This window comes from Stylophora pistillata, chromosome 7 (assembly GCF_964205215.1).
Source record: "Stylophora pistillata chromosome 7, jaStyPist1.2, whole genome shotgun sequence".
Taxonomy (NCBI): domain Eukaryota; kingdom Metazoa; phylum Cnidaria; class Anthozoa; order Scleractinia; family Pocilloporidae; genus Stylophora; species Stylophora pistillata.
The window spans coordinates 1,550,161-1,567,500 of record NC_142525.1 but is presented as its reverse complement, the minus strand read 5'-3'; the positions used below and the strand labels follow the sequence as shown (position 1 = coordinate 1,567,500).

At 42.3% G+C, this 17,340-nt stretch overlaps 2 protein-coding genes across 7 annotated transcripts in view; one reads left to right on the top strand and one right to left on the bottom strand.

Annotated features, from left to right (window-relative positions):
* Nucleotides 1-12,988, top strand: part of LOC111343618 (uncharacterized) — a 71,885-nt gene extending 58,897 nt beyond the window's left edge. For all 6 annotated transcript variants that reach the window (XM_088727207.1, XM_088727212.1, XM_088727209.1 and 3 more), the window contains 22 exons: nt 1-279; nt 392-835; nt 937-1,535; nt 1,831-2,676; nt 2,884-3,070; nt 3,163-3,458; nt 3,579-3,729; nt 4,123-4,397; nt 4,777-5,013; nt 5,082-5,279; nt 5,397-5,600; nt 5,710-5,886; nt 6,039-6,161; nt 6,440-6,619; nt 6,787-7,014; nt 7,594-7,797; nt 8,004-8,084; nt 8,851-9,204; nt 9,335-9,497; nt 9,612-10,289; nt 10,857-11,821; nt 12,155-12,988. The exon at nt 1-279 is cut by the window's left edge and continues 189 nt beyond it. In XM_088727207.1, coding sequence (XP_088583333.1) covers nt 1-279; nt 392-835; nt 937-1,535; nt 1,831-2,676; nt 2,884-3,070; nt 3,163-3,458; nt 3,579-3,729; nt 4,123-4,397; nt 4,777-5,013; nt 5,082-5,279; nt 5,397-5,600; nt 5,710-5,886; nt 6,039-6,161; nt 6,440-6,619; nt 6,787-7,014; nt 7,594-7,797; nt 8,004-8,084; nt 8,851-9,204; nt 9,335-9,497; nt 9,612-10,289; nt 10,857-11,821; nt 12,155-12,568 — 7,283 coding nt within the window. In that variant the 3' untranslated portion in view covers nt 12,569-12,988. The remainder of the gene's footprint in view (nt 280-391; nt 836-936; nt 1,536-1,830; nt 2,677-2,883; nt 3,071-3,162; nt 3,459-3,578; nt 3,730-4,122; nt 4,398-4,776; nt 5,014-5,081; nt 5,280-5,396; nt 5,601-5,709; nt 5,887-6,038; nt 6,162-6,439; nt 6,620-6,786; nt 7,015-7,593; nt 7,798-8,003; nt 8,085-8,850; nt 9,205-9,334; nt 9,498-9,611; nt 10,290-10,856; nt 11,822-12,154) is intronic.
* LOC111343620 (retinal homeobox protein Rx1) lies at nt 12,005-15,489 on the bottom strand. Its single transcript, XM_022950801.2, has 3 exons — nt 15,086-15,489; nt 14,023-14,198; nt 12,005-13,448 (listed from the first exon to the last, which is right to left on the bottom strand). The coding sequence occupies exons 1-3, from the start codon at nt 15,309-15,311 to the stop codon at nt 13,131-13,133; spliced, it is 720 nt and encodes a 239-aa protein (XP_022806536.1). The 5' UTR covers nt 15,312-15,489; the 3' UTR covers nt 12,005-13,130.
* Nucleotides 15,490-17,340: the final 1,851 nt, after the last annotated feature.

Genomic DNA, 17,340 nt, shown 5'->3' with positions numbered 1-17,340 from the left:
CTCAATGTCTGCCCTGTATCACTGGTTTTTATTGCCGCCTGGGTCAGGTGGTTGCACAATGTGATGGTGGTTATTACTGTAAAGCTGGTAGTCCTGATCCAAACCCAGATGGTTACTGGTATCCTGTTGAGGCTGGTCCCTGTGCCATCGGATATTATTGTCCTAATGGCACACTCCTGCCCATTCCTTGCCCTGCTAACACAATGAAGAATTACACCGGCGGGTATGGGCAACCTTCAGACTGTACCCCCTGCCTTGCTGGAAGACTCTGCTTGAATGGTAATGTTGGTTCAGGAGATGAGGATAAATTGCACAATTGTTTAATGAATTAAAGCGAATGTCAAGAGTGATCGGTCTTGTCTATGTTTCTAATGGAGATGTATCTTTTTAGGAACGGAATATGGTGTGTCTTGTCCTCGTGGAAAGTACTGTCCTCGTGGGGAAGCTCCAATTGATTGCCCTATGCACAGATACCGAGACATTGTTGGTGGCCAAGATTTGAGTGACTGTTTCCCCTGTCCAGCCGGCTACTGGTGTAATCTCACTGGTATGGTAAATTACAACAACAGCAAATGTCCAATCGGAAACTTTTGCCCAAGTATGCTTGGGCCAACTCTGTGCGGAGCAGGCCGTCGCCGAGAAAGTCCTGGGGCTGAGAGAAGAGAGGATTGTGGTCTTTGTCCTGGTGGTTACTTTTGTCCAAATGATACCATCAATGTGCAAGGAATACCTTGCGCTGCAAAGTATTACTGTCCAGAGGGCTCGCCAGCGCAGAGACTATGCCCAGCCGGAGCGTATTGTCCTGCCATCACTGCAATACCCATACCATGTCCAGGTATGTGTTAAGTCCTCTATCATTATTTACTGTAGGTAGGCCTTGTACCTGTGGGCTTCAAGATTTTTGGGAGTTAAGATTTTTATCTTTGTTTTTCTCAGGTGGTTCTTACTGCCCAAATGGATCACAGGTGGATTTCCCTTGCTCATACCCATATTATTGCCCACCAAATAGCACTCAAGAGCTTAAGTGCAATCTTGGCTACGTGGCCGAACATGTAACTGGAGCGCGTGATTCCCACGATAGATGCTGTCGACGGTGCGAACCAGGGAATTACAGTGATAATCCCTTGCGTCCTGAATGTGATACCTGTCCAAAAGGTTATTTCTGCCCAGGAGGTACCACAGGACCATACGTGCATCCATGTCCAAGAGGAGCGTATTGCCCTGTTGGGTCTGTTGAGCCGCAAGCTTGTGCGCCTGGTACTTATGGAACTAGGTTGAGGGCAACAGCGCCCTCCGATTGTTTTCTCTGTGAGCCCAACTATTACAACCATGTATCAAATCAAACAGCTTGTAAGCCGTGTGGAAGCAGTGCCACATCAACGGAAGGTCAGGCAACTTGTCAGTGTTACGGCAAACACCGCTATTTCCAGGTGTCGGATGGTTCCTGTGAATGCCTTTCCTCGTACGTCTTTTATGACCCAATTACCCTCGAGAAGATGGAAGAAGGAAACAGTGACAAGGATTGTCAGGTTGAGGTATGGACCCCGTTACGTTCACGTCTGCATCTAAGGTGAAGCAAATAAATTTTCTTCTGGGAAATCGCATTGTTTGTCCCGTGTTCAAAGCGAAACAATTTTTGCCATTCATGTTGTCTTTGAAATCCCCGACTGTCCTCGCTTCGTGTCACCTGCCACTTAATTGAGAATTTTCCATCATGTTACTGCAAACTGTAAGCATGTTGTTTTGTTGGATTCTCTGTGTTTGAATGAAACTTGTTTTGTAATCCTTTTAGCATTTTTATTCATTGTTACTGGGACTCTTAAATTCTAGGAATTACCAAGATGTGGCACTGGTGTTGCTCGAATGGCTTCACAGGGTGAATGTGTGAAACCTGAGGATGAAACTACAAAATGTCAAAAACTGTGGAGTAGTGCCGACGCGTCTTTCTCCACTGAGTTGGGCATTTGTATTCCCTTTTATAACGTAAGCTGTGAGGCTGACTGCGAGAAGAACAGAACCAAGATGTACATACGAAGAAAAACCGAAGGTATTTTAACTATAAAGTACGAGGAGAGTGGAGGAAAATCAGAATCCTTTGATGTCATCCAAGAGTTCGGAGTCAATGACCACGACAACGAACAACATCCTGCTGAATTAATATATTTCCAAAGAGACCTAGCAGTACAGGCACTTGTAGCAAAGTCTGGTGACGACGTGAAAAACGCCCTGAAAACAGAAGTTGCGGCCGTAACGCGCAGACGGCGAAGGGCAATTGGTGACAATTCGACTACTACTCCTTCTACCAACACAATCGCTAATCCAACTTTTTGCTTTCAGTATGGGCAAGCACTAACATTCAAAATTGAAATCAACCCAGAAAACCGAAGCCTAAGCCATTATCCGCGATACCGTAAGAACCATCTGTTGAACAGAAATGACAAGTTTGATTATGGAAACTTTAGACAACTTCACTCACTTATCCGTGAATCAAATGACTCTCTGGACTTCTTTGTGCACGTCTTTACCCAGAATGGAACGTTTGTGTTTTATGACAACGCAGAACCTTCCCGAGAGGTAATAGTGAATGTGGTAGCTCCGGGTGCCACGTGTGGAGGTGTAACCATTTTACCGACAACAGAACGGACGTTGACTACGCTCGGTGTCGGTGCCAAAAAGGTAAATTACTTTTCGGTGTAATAAAGAAGGAACATCAGTAGTCTTAAAACAGAAATGCGCCTGGAATCGTTAGGTTCAGACTGTTTTTTATTTTTTTCGTTGTTTCAAGTTAAAAGGAGAAAGTTTAACCAATGCTTCTTTCAAGCATGTATTTATTTCTTGTTTAAATGACCTTACGTATTACTTTTTCACATTTTGTAATTGTAGCCTCAAAACCTGTCTCCAGACTGGGCAGTAATCTGGGGCATGATTGTGTTCATGCTAGTGTGTATCATTATGCTTGTAATTGCTGTCATCATATGGCGCCCAAAGAGCGTTGGAAGGTTCCCTGTACGAGCACTGAGGCCCAAATACAAATCGCTTGGAGCACCTGTCCCTGTAGTCCCTATTCCTGGTAAGTAGCCATTTATCAGGGTTTTTTCTTGTCTTTTAAGGCTCGCAGAGGAGTTTGTAACTTATCGTTACTACCTGTTTACTATACCTTAGGTATTGATGATCATATTTATGACCTTGGACCTCGTGGTTCACCAGAAGGGTCTTCGTTTGATTCTCCAAATGTGAGATTTGAGCTGGAAAACTTCAATGTTCGCACTCTTTACGACAAACTGGAAGATCAAACGTTACACGTTTCATCACAACTCGCGCGTCACCAAGCAGACTTGAGAGCATTTTATGACAGAATCAGCCAACAGGCAGAGAAGCTAAAAGGGATGTTAGATAGCATGGACGTCTCTGCACTTATCAAAGCAACAAAAGAGGCAGGGAGGGCAAGGGAAGGCGAGGTATGTAGGATGTGACCTGCTCTAAATTACCTTAGATACTGGCAGCTAATTTATATCAATTTTTTTGCAGTTATTGAAGGTTAAACTGTTTTGTATTTATGTGATGATGATTGGTTGCAGGCCTCCACTGAACAGCAGCAAGGAAATGGCGCGGGTGAACACGGCCTGAGATACGGTATGACAGCTGGTGGACAGGTTAGAGAAGAGGAGTTAATGCAGTCTCTTCAGATGCTGTTGGAGAAAGTGGAAAAGGGACAGTTTTCAATACCAGGTATTATTGCACGACTCGGGCAGTCAGAGGGCCAATAACTAAAATCAACCAATCAAAATGCTCTATTGCCGGTCAATATTATCTCAGTATTGGACCGGGCACTGTCCCGAATGATACCGCACTTGCGTCCCTTTGAACTTCAGTCGTATAATAAATCTCTTATTAACCAAGCGCGAGGGCCGTACTGGAAGGATATCGGCCCTCGGTCTTTTTTTGTACGGACCTCACTGCGCTCGGTCCGTACTGTCAAGACCTCGGGCCGATATTCTTCCAGTACGGCCCTCGCGCTTGGTTAATAAGATATATACAAAGCACGGTAGAATTTTCCTTATTGCAAACTTGCCTCCATCGCCTTTAAAGCTGGTAACAAATACGTTTTCTTTTCCCACACAGGCGTGGTGTCGGGCGCAAGTATAACAGTGCCAGGTCCTGGAATGATTGTGATGGGTGGAGATAGCAGTACAGGAACTACTAACCTTACCCAGCAAGCTACTGGGTATCCTGTGGTGGAGGTGCACACTGGTGAGGCTGCTGGGCCGCAGTGGCAGATCCAAGGAACGAGTGACGTCAGTGAGTTCCTGCGTAAAATGAATGCAGAGCGCATGCACCTCGAGCAGCAAACTGGACGAGAAGAGGAGACTGTTGTACACAAGCTTCTGAAAGAACAGGTTTGGCGTACTAAAGGAAATTTAAGAATCCTTCATTTTACTTGCACACATTTTCTCTGAATCGTCATAAGTTTTCTTGTTAACAAGTGACTGGGCACACTTTGGAGTTGACATGAAAAGAGTTAAGGTCCCATTTCACGTTGTCCAGTAACAGCATTCGTTATGTATTAGTGTTCCTGATGATAAAAAGTTACTGATTCGTGTTTTAGTTTTGTTTTGGGGGTTGATTGTTACATAAATTCTAATTAAGGAAATGAACTTATACTTCATTATCCATGTAACGTATGCTACGTTCCTAAGGAAGTGAGATTTAGAACTTTCGTCGAATCAACAACACAGGAGTTAAGCTTCTAATGTGGAAGTATATGTTCATTAACAGGAAGAAATCCGTTCAAGCGAAATGAAAAAGTTGGCGGAGAAGCTAGCGGAAAAAATGTCTGGTGATCTAAGCGAAGATGAAATGCGTGCTGTTATGGAGGATCATGAAAGGCAAGTTGCACAGTTGGAAGGAGTTTTAGCATCGGAGAAAGAGAAACAAATGGCAGCACTGAGAGAGAAACTGAAGAGAAGAAGAGAAGAAAAAGAGGCTGCCCTCTTAAGAAAACAGAAGGAGGAGGTAAGAGTAATTTGGTGGCAAAAGATGCCAGAAAGAGTGATTTTAAAAATTTCTCCGTGTCTTCACAGGCCGTGAACTCCAATATTCGTTTGGACGATGTTAAACCTTTGGCCAGTATTGATACAATGTTAAAGATTCAAGAAAGCGTACAAGACGTGATTGTTCAGGAAGAGTCCATTGGGCATGCGCGAGCAGAGGAACAGCAGTCCACTGAACAAGCGAATGTTTACAGGCGCCAATTGGGAGACAAGTTCTGTGCTATGGTGGTAAGAGTATCGCCAATATAAGAGTGCACTCAAAATTTCATTTTTAGGTAAAGTTTTATCCTAGAGGTACTTGCTTCTGGGTAAATGTTTCACATAATAATTCTTGTTTTATCACAGGATGATCTTGTCGCATCCGGGTCCCTCTACGCTGATCAAGCTGAGCAAATTAAACGCGAACAAATGGAGCTGGAGGAGAAAATGTCACGTGACCTGGCTCAACAGCAGGGACGGCAGACGGCGCTTATTAAGGAAAAGGTGGCGCAGAGAAAGAGAGAACGACTGAAGAAACTAAGGGAACAACAGGAGGTGGAGAAAGCCAAGGTAAATTAAGCACTGCTGTAGTTGCTCATCTCTTATTGCTGCTCTAGGTAGCTAGATGCTAGTCTAAAACGTTTTGGTCTCCTATCATCTTATGTGACTTTCACTTCAGGTTATAAGTGAAGGTGGTGATGTGACAGCGTTACTGAAGCAACACGAGCAGGAAACAGCTGCTCTAGAAAGAAGCTTTGAGGCAGAAGAGGCACGCAATAGTGCAGAAATCAACAAGAAACTGAACGAGTCGCATATGGAGAACGTACAGCAGGCCTACAGAGAACTGCTTGATAAGGTGACCTTAAAAATCAATTGTTTCGTTATCAAAAATTTATTCCTCATCCCCAACAGGGTATTCATAATTTTGTATTTTTGTTATCATCGGTGGATTGAATTGGATTATCCTACTCTTTTTTTTAATTTTTTGATATTCTGTTTCTGATGAAGGCCACAAGAGACAATTTGGATGCGGTTCTTCAACAGCAGATTATGGATCAGTTCAGGAAGGATAACGAAGCGCTGTTAGGACACTTGGAACAACGAAAACTCAAATCTTTGGAAGAGACCAAGGTAACAACGCTCCTTTTTGTGGTAACACTGGCGGAGTCAGTCTTGATTGGTTTCTTTGAATGTATAGTAACGCTAACGAAGTTAGTTGGTTCGAACGTCAGAAATGAACAGCAATCTTAATCACCACTAGACATACCTGAATTGATCAACGGTTCCATTGCTGCTTTTCGCTGGAGGTTAAGGTCATGACTGTTCATTATTAGGGCAAAGTAATCTGACACTTGTGATATAAGCATGATAATTCAAAATGCGATTGACACTGATTTTTTTCCTCTCAGGCAAAACTTGCTGCTCGTCGAGCGCGTCGTCAAGAAGAAGCGCGCCGGCAGGCAGAAGAAGCAGCTGCTCAGCGGATCTTAGAGGAACAGAGCCAAGCCATCGCGGCTAACAAGCCAGTTGATGCAGACCACGTGGTCGTACCGGAAGTTATATTACCACGTGAAACTTCAGAAGAACAGGTTCGTATCCCTTTACTACATTTCCCAAAGGAAGCGAGACCCGAAGTACCATGTTGAACATGCTTTAGGCTGAGGTTAAAGTCATCGACGAACTTGAACCTAAAAAATATTTGATGACTTTTTCTTATCACCGCGAATCTGATCTTTGTAAATATCTTTATTTGCAGGCGTTACGAAACGAGCAGGAACGCACGTTAGCTGACATGCGCGAGAGACATGAACAAGATACTTTGAAAGTAAACGAAAAACTTGAACGAGAACTGGCTGCAGAAGAGGCTCAGGCTGTTGAACATCTTGAGGCCGACAAAGAGCGTAGACTGCGAGAGCTGAAGGATAGGCATGCCGCTGAGTTAGCTGCGCGCTCCAAGGACATGTCACCTGAAGAAGTGCAACAGGTACACGAAGAATCTCTCTTTATCCGCTGAAAAATTCCAAGGAGGGAAGCTAACGATAGTCCGCAAAACATGATCTTTTCATGCAAACGATCAAAACCGCCTCCCGGTTAGCTCAATGGATAGAGCGCTGGACTGTTGTGCGGGAGGTCGAGGGTTCGAGCCCCGGCCGGACTAACACTCAAGGTCTTAAAATAATTGAGAAGAATATGTTACCTTTCTACAACATCAAGAAATGGTTAGATATCCTAGTCTTCTCGGATAGGGACGAATAAATGGAGGTCCCGTCTCCTGCAGGGTTAGGGGTAGGAGACGTTAATTTCCCACGCACGAGATTGCTGTGTGATGGATGTCCTCCCCTAGGGTGGGATGGGTGGATTTGTTGGAGCTTAAACCTCGCAGGGGACCTATGTCCTATTGTTTCTGCTCCAGTCCTTGGTACAAATCCTCAAATGAATAAATAAAATAAATAAATAAATGAAAACTATAATGCATAAGTTGAAGATTATAACACCGTGCAACCAGAGTCATTCACCCTCCAACGTCACTCACTATTATCTCTTTGTTTCCTTTGCCTGCCAGCTGTTGACGGCACATCAACAAGAACTGGAAGAAATCATGGAAAAGATGGACTTAGAGAGACAAAGACAGCAGGCGAACTTACATCAGAAGCTGCTTGAAAGAAAAAAACGAAAACAAGAAGCGCAGCAGCGAAAACAAGAAAGAGAGATGGCGAAGGAATTGTTGGAGCAGAAGAAAGAACTGCAAGAAGTGCGCACACAACACGTAAGTGAGACGTTCTCAGTTTAAGCAAACTTGAAGTTTTCCTTTTGTGCTGTGTTATATTGGTAGGTATTGGTTCAGATGTTTAAGCTTCTGCGTTCAACGGTATCAAAGGAAATGACTGTTTGAGTAACATTTCATATGCGACTTTGATCCCTCACAGATCGTGCCAATTTGTATTAAATGAATGCATTTTTTTGCACTGTCAGGTAAAAGAGGCGGAGAAGCAAGCAATGATTAATGGGATTAGGGATAACGGCTCTGAAGCTGCAGAGTTTGTCATCAGAAAGGTAATAAATGTGACGTTAGGCAGATAAATTGTGTTGTTTAGATGTCTGTAAAATCTTATGAGACGAAGTCGTAGTTGCTTTTTTTATCTGGACATCATTGGTGTTGGCAACACCCTCTGTTAGGTCTGATTGCTGTACCCTAGTCTGTGGTCAGCCCTGAAAGCAACACCCTCTGCTAGGTCTGATAGCTGGACCTTGGTTAGAGCGCCGGATTGTGTTGTGCGGGAGGTCGAGGGTTCGAGCCCCGGCCGGACCAATACTCAGGGTCTTAAAATAACTGAGGAGAATTTGCTACCTTTCTATAACATCAATGAAATGGATAGATATTCTAGTCTTCTCGGATAAGCACGAATAAAATGGAGGTCCCGTCTCCTGCAGGGCTAGGGTAGGAGACGTTAGTTTCCCACACACGAGATTACTGTGTGATGGATGTCCTCCCCTGGGCTGGGATGTGTGGGGGGAAAAGGTGAGGTCATTACATGGACTAAAGCGGCTGCCAAAGGCGCCTGATAATGCTGACATCCGATCTCAACCTTAGTAACACTGTAGACCTTAGCAATTCAGCCTATGCTGCTATTAAGGTATCGAATCATTCACTTTCATTGCTTTCATTCCACTTTCATTCCTACCCTAGTTTGTGGTCAGCCCTAATGGCAACACCCTCTGTTAGGGCTGATAGCTGTACCCAAGTTTGCGGTCAGCCGTGATGGCACGATGGGTACTTCTATGAATTTAAGTAACAGACTTATATCTGATCTGTTCACAGGTTCTGGAAAAACGACAAAGTCAGGAGCTGAAAGACTTGGAGCGTATGTTCCAGGAAGAACGTAAAGTGGCTGTTGATGAAGCGCTGGCTAAGATGGAAGAAAGACATGCACAAGAAAATGATGAACTGCGGGCTCAACACGAGAGAGAACTGAAAGAACTGGAGAAGCAACAATTAAACCCTGAAGAGCTGCAGCAAAAGAGGGCGCAGATATTGAACCAACAGCAGCTACGACAAAGCGCGCTGGATAAAAAACACGCTGATCAAAGGAAACAAATTCAACATGGTATGCTCTCGGATTGGGAAGTACGCTATGCACGTGCCAAGTTAGAACTCAAGGAGAAGCACTACCAGGTGAGTTTGAATCGAAAGAGGTGTCGCTGTCCTTCAATATTTCATGCCTTCTCAAGGAATGGTGTGATCGTATATAGGGATGGACATGTTGTGGTGTTCGTCTAATTATGTTATTCCTCTCCTCCTCCAGGAATATGCGGATGCTTTGAATGAGTTGACTCCAGAGCAGGCAGAGGAACACAGGCGATCAGTCGACAAGGCGCTGGCAGCCGCGAGGGAACTGGAAATGGTCAAACAAAAATTAGATGAACAGCGAACGGAGAATGAACTGAAACTCAAACAGGAAAATGAAAGTTAGTATCTTTCACGTTTTAGCTAAGATTAAGAAAGCGTAAGGAATTCATATGATTCAATTGAATCGGTTTTCATCCGAAACCTATCTGATTTGCATCTGTTTTTCACTTCAGCATTTGAAGCCGAGCAACAACAAAAGTTGGAAGAGGAACTCAAGGCGTTTGACAAACAGCTAGAACAAGAGGCAGAAGAAGAACAGAAAAAGAACGAAAAGGCAATCTTAGCTCTAAATACTCGCAAAGAAGCCCTACTGAAGGAAAAGAAGGCAAAAGTCAAACAAGAAATGGATAAAATGAGCAAACAGGGGGCTTCAAAGGAAGACCAAGAAGCCATATTGAAAGAGCACAGCAAAGACTTGGCTAAATTGATGAACAAAATGGATGCAGATAGAATGAGGATGCAGAGCTCACTGGAGGAACGTCTGAAGAAAAGACGTGACGCAAAACGGCAGGCTAAGGTGGCTGAACTTACAACTCGAAACGAAGAGGAGAAGAAAGAGTTTGAAGAAAAAATACAATCTGAGCGCGATCGAGCGCAAGCTGAAGAAGTGATCGCTTTAAAGGAAAGCATTCATGTCGATAACCTTGTAGCTGCTACTATCGAATCTGAAGCTACCCCACCCCCTATGCAACAAGGTCGACTAATGCCGGAGAGTTATCGATTAGCAGCTCCTTTAAGCGAAGGTGAACTAGCATCGCTGTTGCTGTCATCGCCGCTGTACCAAAAGATCGAAAGCATCAAATCACTGGTGAGTGGTGGCGCTGGTAAAGCAGGACAGTTTGGTGCTCCGGGTAAGTGGAAATAGATACTTTTAGTAATGGAAAGCGAAAAATATTATTTTAAGGCACCTGAGAAAAAGTTTTCGAAACTAAACCAAGTCGAAGGGATAGTTTGAATCGTTTGGTTTTTAAAGTAAAATTTATTCAAAACAATAAATGGGGTAAGTTGGTAAGGAAACTGCGATGCTGCGTCGGTGGGGGGAGGGAGGGTGGGGGGAGGGAGGGTGGGGGGAGGGAGGGTGGGGGGAGGGTGGGGGGAGGGAGGGTGGGGGGAGGGTGGGGGGAGGGAGGGTGGGGGGAGGGAGGGTGGGGGGAGGGAGGGTGGGGGGAGGGAGGGTGGGGGGAGGGAGGGTGGGGGTAACGAGACGAAAGGCTAACGTTCGAAAATTAGCTTTTAAACTCTCTTACGGTGGTCAATTTACATTATCAACGTAGTCAATAAAACCAAATTAACCTGTATTTAAACGCTCATGTATTGATGGGATACGAAAGTTCTATCAAGCAGCAGTAAGAGTCTACACAGTTGAGTTACTCGGTAAATGATGTTGTGTAACCTATTTGCCTTGACTTGTTTCTCAGCACCGGGTGAAGGTTATATTGACATCAAGGATGACACTTTGTGGGCAGGGGACGATGAACTTGTCCCAGTTGATCTGAACACGCTGCCTGCTCGGGCGTTCGTTACATACAAGTTTGGCTCTTTCATTGTCGATTTACTCGCCGTTCATTGTCATCATCTTCCTGTCACCCTTTTGCTCGCCGATAAGTTGCCTCCAAACCCTCATCTTCAGAGTAACGCTTACAGGAATTCCTTTTTCTACGACGCAAACAATCGTATCTTGTACGTGCGAACCGAACGAATGGACAACGTTGGAGAGTTTATTTTGGTTCTGGTTCACTGCCTCGCGCACATTGCTTGCGGAGACTTACGGGACGACTCCCATCCGGGATTTATGAAAGAGTTCCATCTCGCCCTAGCCGTAATTTGCGATGACTTGTTCTTTGCACGTTATAGGCGTTCCTCTGCGCTTGCGCGCACACTGTCCTCACTTCCTGCAAGCGACGATTTGGAAAGCGCCAGCCGTGTTCTGCTGGAGTCCGTATTTGGTGATGCTCATACTGAGGCCGACAAGGAGAATATGGTGGAAGGACTCTTGGACGTCAAGCTTTTGCGGGGTGCGAACAAAGAGGGCGTACATTTTACACATGAAGGTATTGTGGAACGTTTATCCAAGTACAGTAACTTTGCTGTAGAGTCTAAGTTGAGATCTTTCTTGGGTGATGTGGAAGAGAAGGCGTCCCACGCCCGTCTTCAAGGCACAGAAGAGTTTATTGATAAACGACTACACGAGCTACAAGGACCACAAGCTAAGGAGAGACCGGTGTCACGATACGCGCAGTCACGTAGTAATTTGTTGTCACGTGGAGTGTCTCGACAGGTTTCCCGCGCCCAGGCTCTGTCACGCAATGGCACTAGTTTGCCAATATCTGGGAAACCTACACAGCGTAAGGATGACGAGGACCTTTATAAGACCTTCCTTGAGGTATGTTCACGTAAATTATAATATTAATATTAAAAGAATATTAAAGAATTAAGGTACCGTATCTAGTATCAGTTAGACTAGGAGTATGATTTTAAGCCCCTTTTTTTTTTCCTTTTTACCTTAAAGCAAATTTTTTTACGAAACATTAGTGAGTTATGAATAAAACTACTGAAGACAATTCAACTCATTGAAATATTTTTTCATATTGGCCAAGCAAGAAAGAAAGGAAATACATTTGTAATCTGAAAACTTATCACACAGATTCATGAAGAGACAAAAACACCCAACCTTTGGGATTCTGACGAGTATTGACTTTGTGAACTTTTATTACAGGTTCAAGTTAATGACATGCAAGACACGGTAGACAGCTTGAATCAGGAATTCGCCCAGCTCTCCAGGCAGTCTCTTGATGTCACTACGAACCTAAGGGAACTAGAACAAGAGTTGTTGGCTCAAACAGACCTCTTTAGGGAGTCAGCGGAGGGTAGCATAGAGCATGCCCAGCATAAGAATGCCGTTCGACAAACAACCACCAAGATAACCACTGCAAAGGCTTCGCTAGAATCCATTAATCTACAGAAAAGTAACTGTTTGGAGCGACTGAACTTGTTCAAGAAAAAGTTGGAAGAGAAACAAGCACAACTGGAGCAGCATGCGAACAAACCCGAACATGAGCGCAAGCAACAAGCTGAGAGAAAACTACAGACAGCCATGGGAGGAAAACCACAGAAGAAAATAAAGAAGTAAACCTAGTGCTTTTCTAACTTTTCTAACTTTAGAATTTTTTTAAATATTATTTATTTGCACTGATTGCAACGCAAGATATTTAATTAGTATAGGCTGGATACATGGAATCGTGGGTTTAGATCAAAAACACTATTTTTCATAATTTTTTTATGCATCTGAAGCTGTAGTTTGGATAGTTCATTTTCTGGTGTAGGGACATCATTTGAACTGTCGAGTCCATCAGATAATTGTAAAATTTAGTTTTTGCGCTGATTTATGACAGTCCATTGAAGAGCCATATCAGCGTGGTGTTTTGTCATTGATTTTTTCAGAGAAAAAGCGATTTTTTTATTGAATGAAGCGCATGATTTCAGTTAATTGTAGTATTTTCCTAGGGTTATAATGTAAAGAATATTGAATTAAAGCTATTTTTTAAATCTACGAGAACATAATTTCGGACAGTTTGGTGGATGATGAAAACAAATGGCTTCGATTTTAGTTTCCTGGACATCAAAATAAAATGAAACACCCCTCTTTGAAGTAAATCCTCTCTCCACTGATCCAAGGAGATGAAAACGCGGGCTCAGTGTACGTTGTGCCCTCCCCAGCTGTGGTACCGAGCTTTACGTCTCAGATCCTCGATGCTTGTCTGTTGGTTAAACTGACGATTATAATCAACCTGACTAACACTGGTAACAAAACTGGCGTGGTTACACATGCACAGATGCTCAACACAACCGGCTCTATAAGCACCATGGGTAAATGGTGCCATAGATGTTTCTTGTCTTAGCGGAGTCACGTGATTTGGTGGTTTGTATGTTGGGGTTACCGGGACAACGAATCCCCTCTGATTCGGTCCTTCTTGCCGACGACTTTTAGCCCGACGGTTTTGAAACCAGATCTGTGAATAAACCAGCGGTATCGTCACAAGGAGATGCGTGTCATCAAAGCATCTAACCTAATCCCGGTCCTCTCCCCTCGATTTAAGTGCCCTCCCTTACTTTTATGTTCTACACTGGAAATATGAGATTAAATCAAACTATCATGATTGCTACTTTTTCTTTTTTTGATCTACCTTGGCGCTTGTTTGAAAAGTTAAGCGAAAAAGATGGGAGCTTGTTGAAACGAGGGCGCTCATCATTCTCCTATACTGATTCACTTGATTGAAGCAAAGTTAGAGATAAAATGGCAATAGAAACTATTAGGGTAGAACTACTTGTAGCCCAACTATTTGAGGTGAGGGAGGAAGGGAGTGCTTATTCGAGAGGGCGCCTGTTTGACATTACGGCCCTAGGAGGGGGGGGTAATTTATTATCTGGGGAGGTCGCTTATTCGAGGAAATATGGTATTCAAAAAAGCTGTAAGTTAAGATTGATTTCAACTGAATTCGTTGTGGTAGCCCAGAACATGTCAAATCAGTTTTGAACTTGTTTTTATTTCAAAATAATCTCACAAGAACTCACATAGCGAGTTACCTGAACTCTAGCTTCTGAGAGGCCCATCCTCTTAGCCAGTGTTTCGCGCGTCAAGGCGTCTGGGTAATGTGTCTGATCAAACAGTTTCTCTAGTTCTCGCAATTGTTCTCTTGTGAAGTTTTTTCTGTTTCGTGGAGGTTTGCATCGGTGTGTTCGTCTGGGTGATTCGTCAAAACCTGTAGAAATGATACACAGATATTTATCTAATGTATCAGTTCCTTAAGAAAAATACATTTATCAAAATTTGGTGTGAACCGTCATTATATACGTTCTTCTTGGACTTTATACGCACTGTTTAAGATACAACGTGCTTTTTTAAGATGCAACGTGCTTTTTGAGTAATCTCGGCATAAAAGAGAAACCAGGAACGTTGAATGTGCTACAATGTAAGCGTTTTCTGCCGAGAATCCAGTGATCCCCTCACTAAACCTCAATATAGTTTCCTTTTTCCTTCAAACTATTCTTCGCTCTGTGACTCTAACAAAAGGGTTGGAAAATTTTTATAAATACTGAAGTATGTATTTAGTCTTGCCAGTTGTTGAAGTATGGTTGGGCTAAAAGTTCGTTATTTAAATTGTTTTTTTTTTTTTTTTTTTTTTGTCACTCGAAAAAAAGATGAAATTTTTCTACCAAATGGTCGTTCCGTTATCAATCAAAAGTGAACTGAGTAGAAATCGAGATTTTCAATACAAACTAAGAAATTCTGTTGTCTGCTTTGCGGTGAACTGTTTAATCTATGATTAGCAGATAAATATTATTACTGTTTATATTGGCAGGGCCATGTTGGTCCATACATCATTCGATAAGGACAAATTATAAATTATTTCACATGTTAAACCTTTTAATGAGAATTTCAAGAACGCAGTGACTCCCTTCTAGCCTTTCATGTTATGTTTAAATAATGACACAGGAAATGTCCCGTTGTACGTTTAGGAATTATTTTCTGATAAAAAAAAATTGTTGTTCTGAAAGTATTTTGAACAAAAGTAAGATCGTTCTACACTCGACTTTACAGTGAACAAAGACGTAAGGTTCCGTATCTTTGGTTATGTTTCATTCCTACCTTGAACAGTATACTGTCTAATCTCATCTCTTATGTCTTCGGTTTCCTTTTTCCTTGACTCATTTCGCTTATCGCTCAAAATCTCTGCAATGCTGAATGGCAGAGTCACTGAACTTGAAGAGGATGAAGCGTTGTCCAGTACTCGGCCATCATCAACTTGTGTGGCTGATGAATCTTGTGGCTTTGTCTTGTCGAATCGGGACACGAAAGCAGTAAGGCCTTCCATGGAATATCAATACCCACTTATACAATTAATTGTCGCATTTTTGCTCTAAAATTACACTGATTACAGTTCACTTTAGACAGAGCAAAATCTCCACCAGATCCTTGCCTTACAAGACTTCTCAGACGCGCTGTGATATACAGCAAGTGGATTTTGACACGGTTAATAAAACACACAAGCAAAACAATGATATTAGTTCTTAAGGATTGTTAATTAAAAGCTCATCACTGATTAATCAACTTTATTATTTGCGTTATTAGTGACAGTTTATTAAGCTAAACTTTCACCCCCCACTATTCATTTATTTGTCTTCATATAAACCCATACCGTGCGCTACAAAACACCACTGAATATAATTTCAAACATTATTAAAGTAAAATTTCAAGCTGGGCGTGTGCATAGTGGAAATGAAAATACCGTGTGCTTCCATTTTACTACAGGAAAAGTCATTGTCGCTTTGTCCCGCTGAGAAATTATTTCCTTATTAATTAAGTTCTTTTCAAGGCTGTCAAAGCCTTTGATAAATGCCTCACGCCTTTGATCACCCTGATAGAGAAAACAACCGCTAGATCATTGCTGTAATCCTTTTCAATCATAAAAGTAATTTATTTCAGTTTGAGCTAATTGCGTTGAGGTTTAAGATAAACTGGAGTCACATTTTCAGGGAGTGAATCCAGGAGGTTTCAGTTGGAAAAAACTTCCAGCAGTTGTCATAATTCGATGGTGAGCGCTGAGCGCGCGGCGCTTTTGCGTTCCCGCAGAGTTGAAGTATAAATTGTCTCCTGCTAAATGTTGCCGCATTGCTTCTGGAGCCAACTGTTCCATTGTACAATGGATTTTCTAAATTGTAAAGCCACTTAGGAGCCCTTGTAAACAGACTGTGTCTTATAGTAATAATTGTTCAAGAAAATTGTCGTTATTTTTTCCATTTGAGGCTAGAATTTTTAAAATGATAGAGAAATATGGAAAGGCAGATACTCATCAAGTGTGGTACCGCCTTGTTTTTCAAGCGATGTAGAAAGATTTGAATTTAATCTTCACAACATTGAAACCACAGGCAATTACGAAGTCCTGCAATCGACACTCATAAAAAATATCTGAAGAAAATTTCAAACTGTTTTCAAGTCAAGCGTACCACCCACGAGAAAGCACAAATTTGAGTTCAAAACTAATATTTCAGTTTGGCGATATTTATATTAAATGAAAGCTAATCATATTTAGTTTATGGTTTAACTTTCCCCTTTTATCGTTATTTTTCAACGGGACGAGATGAACTCACGGCGCCCCATCTGTTAAGTGACTTATTTGTGTTTCGTGTGGATTTTGTTTAATAAATACTAGCTTATTACGGAGATCTTTTCGAAGTCATAAATAGCTTAATTTACTGCTAATGACTTGATATTTTTGTTGCAGCTTTGGTGGCTAATGTCGAGGTCCATCGAATTACAATTGTTGCACTCTCTTTCATGCCCTCACCGTGTTTGGAAGAGGGCTTAATAAGTAAGATTTTTTTTTTATAAAAATTACCTTCAGGACACCTTATTTTTCCCCTCAGAACAAAATTGCTCGTAATTAAGTTCTTGCGGTCGTTAACAGATAACTTATCATTGAGTCACTTAAATATTTTAATCAGATAATCGAGAAATGTTGTATTCACTCAAAGCAGAAGACGTTGAGAGAGACAGATGTGGAATCGGAACTGTTCCAAATGGTCGAGGTACAAATAAATAACATGACCGTCAAAAGAAACCTTAACACTACAAGACTCTCGGCCTTTACGTCCTCAAAACCAGAATAAACTGTACTTTACAACGACTTGAACAGAGAAAACGCGAAGGGAAACAAGACAATCCTTCAGTATTATTCAGAAAAAAATTAAGAAGGCATCGACCACACAGGTAGATGAATTGTCAAAGGTGATTGTAAGATGTCACGTTATAATCAAGATTGGGTTTTAATAGTTTTTCACGGCTTTGTTAAGATCAGAACACGATCAACCTTCAATTGAAATAAAGAGCTAGAGTAAAACCAC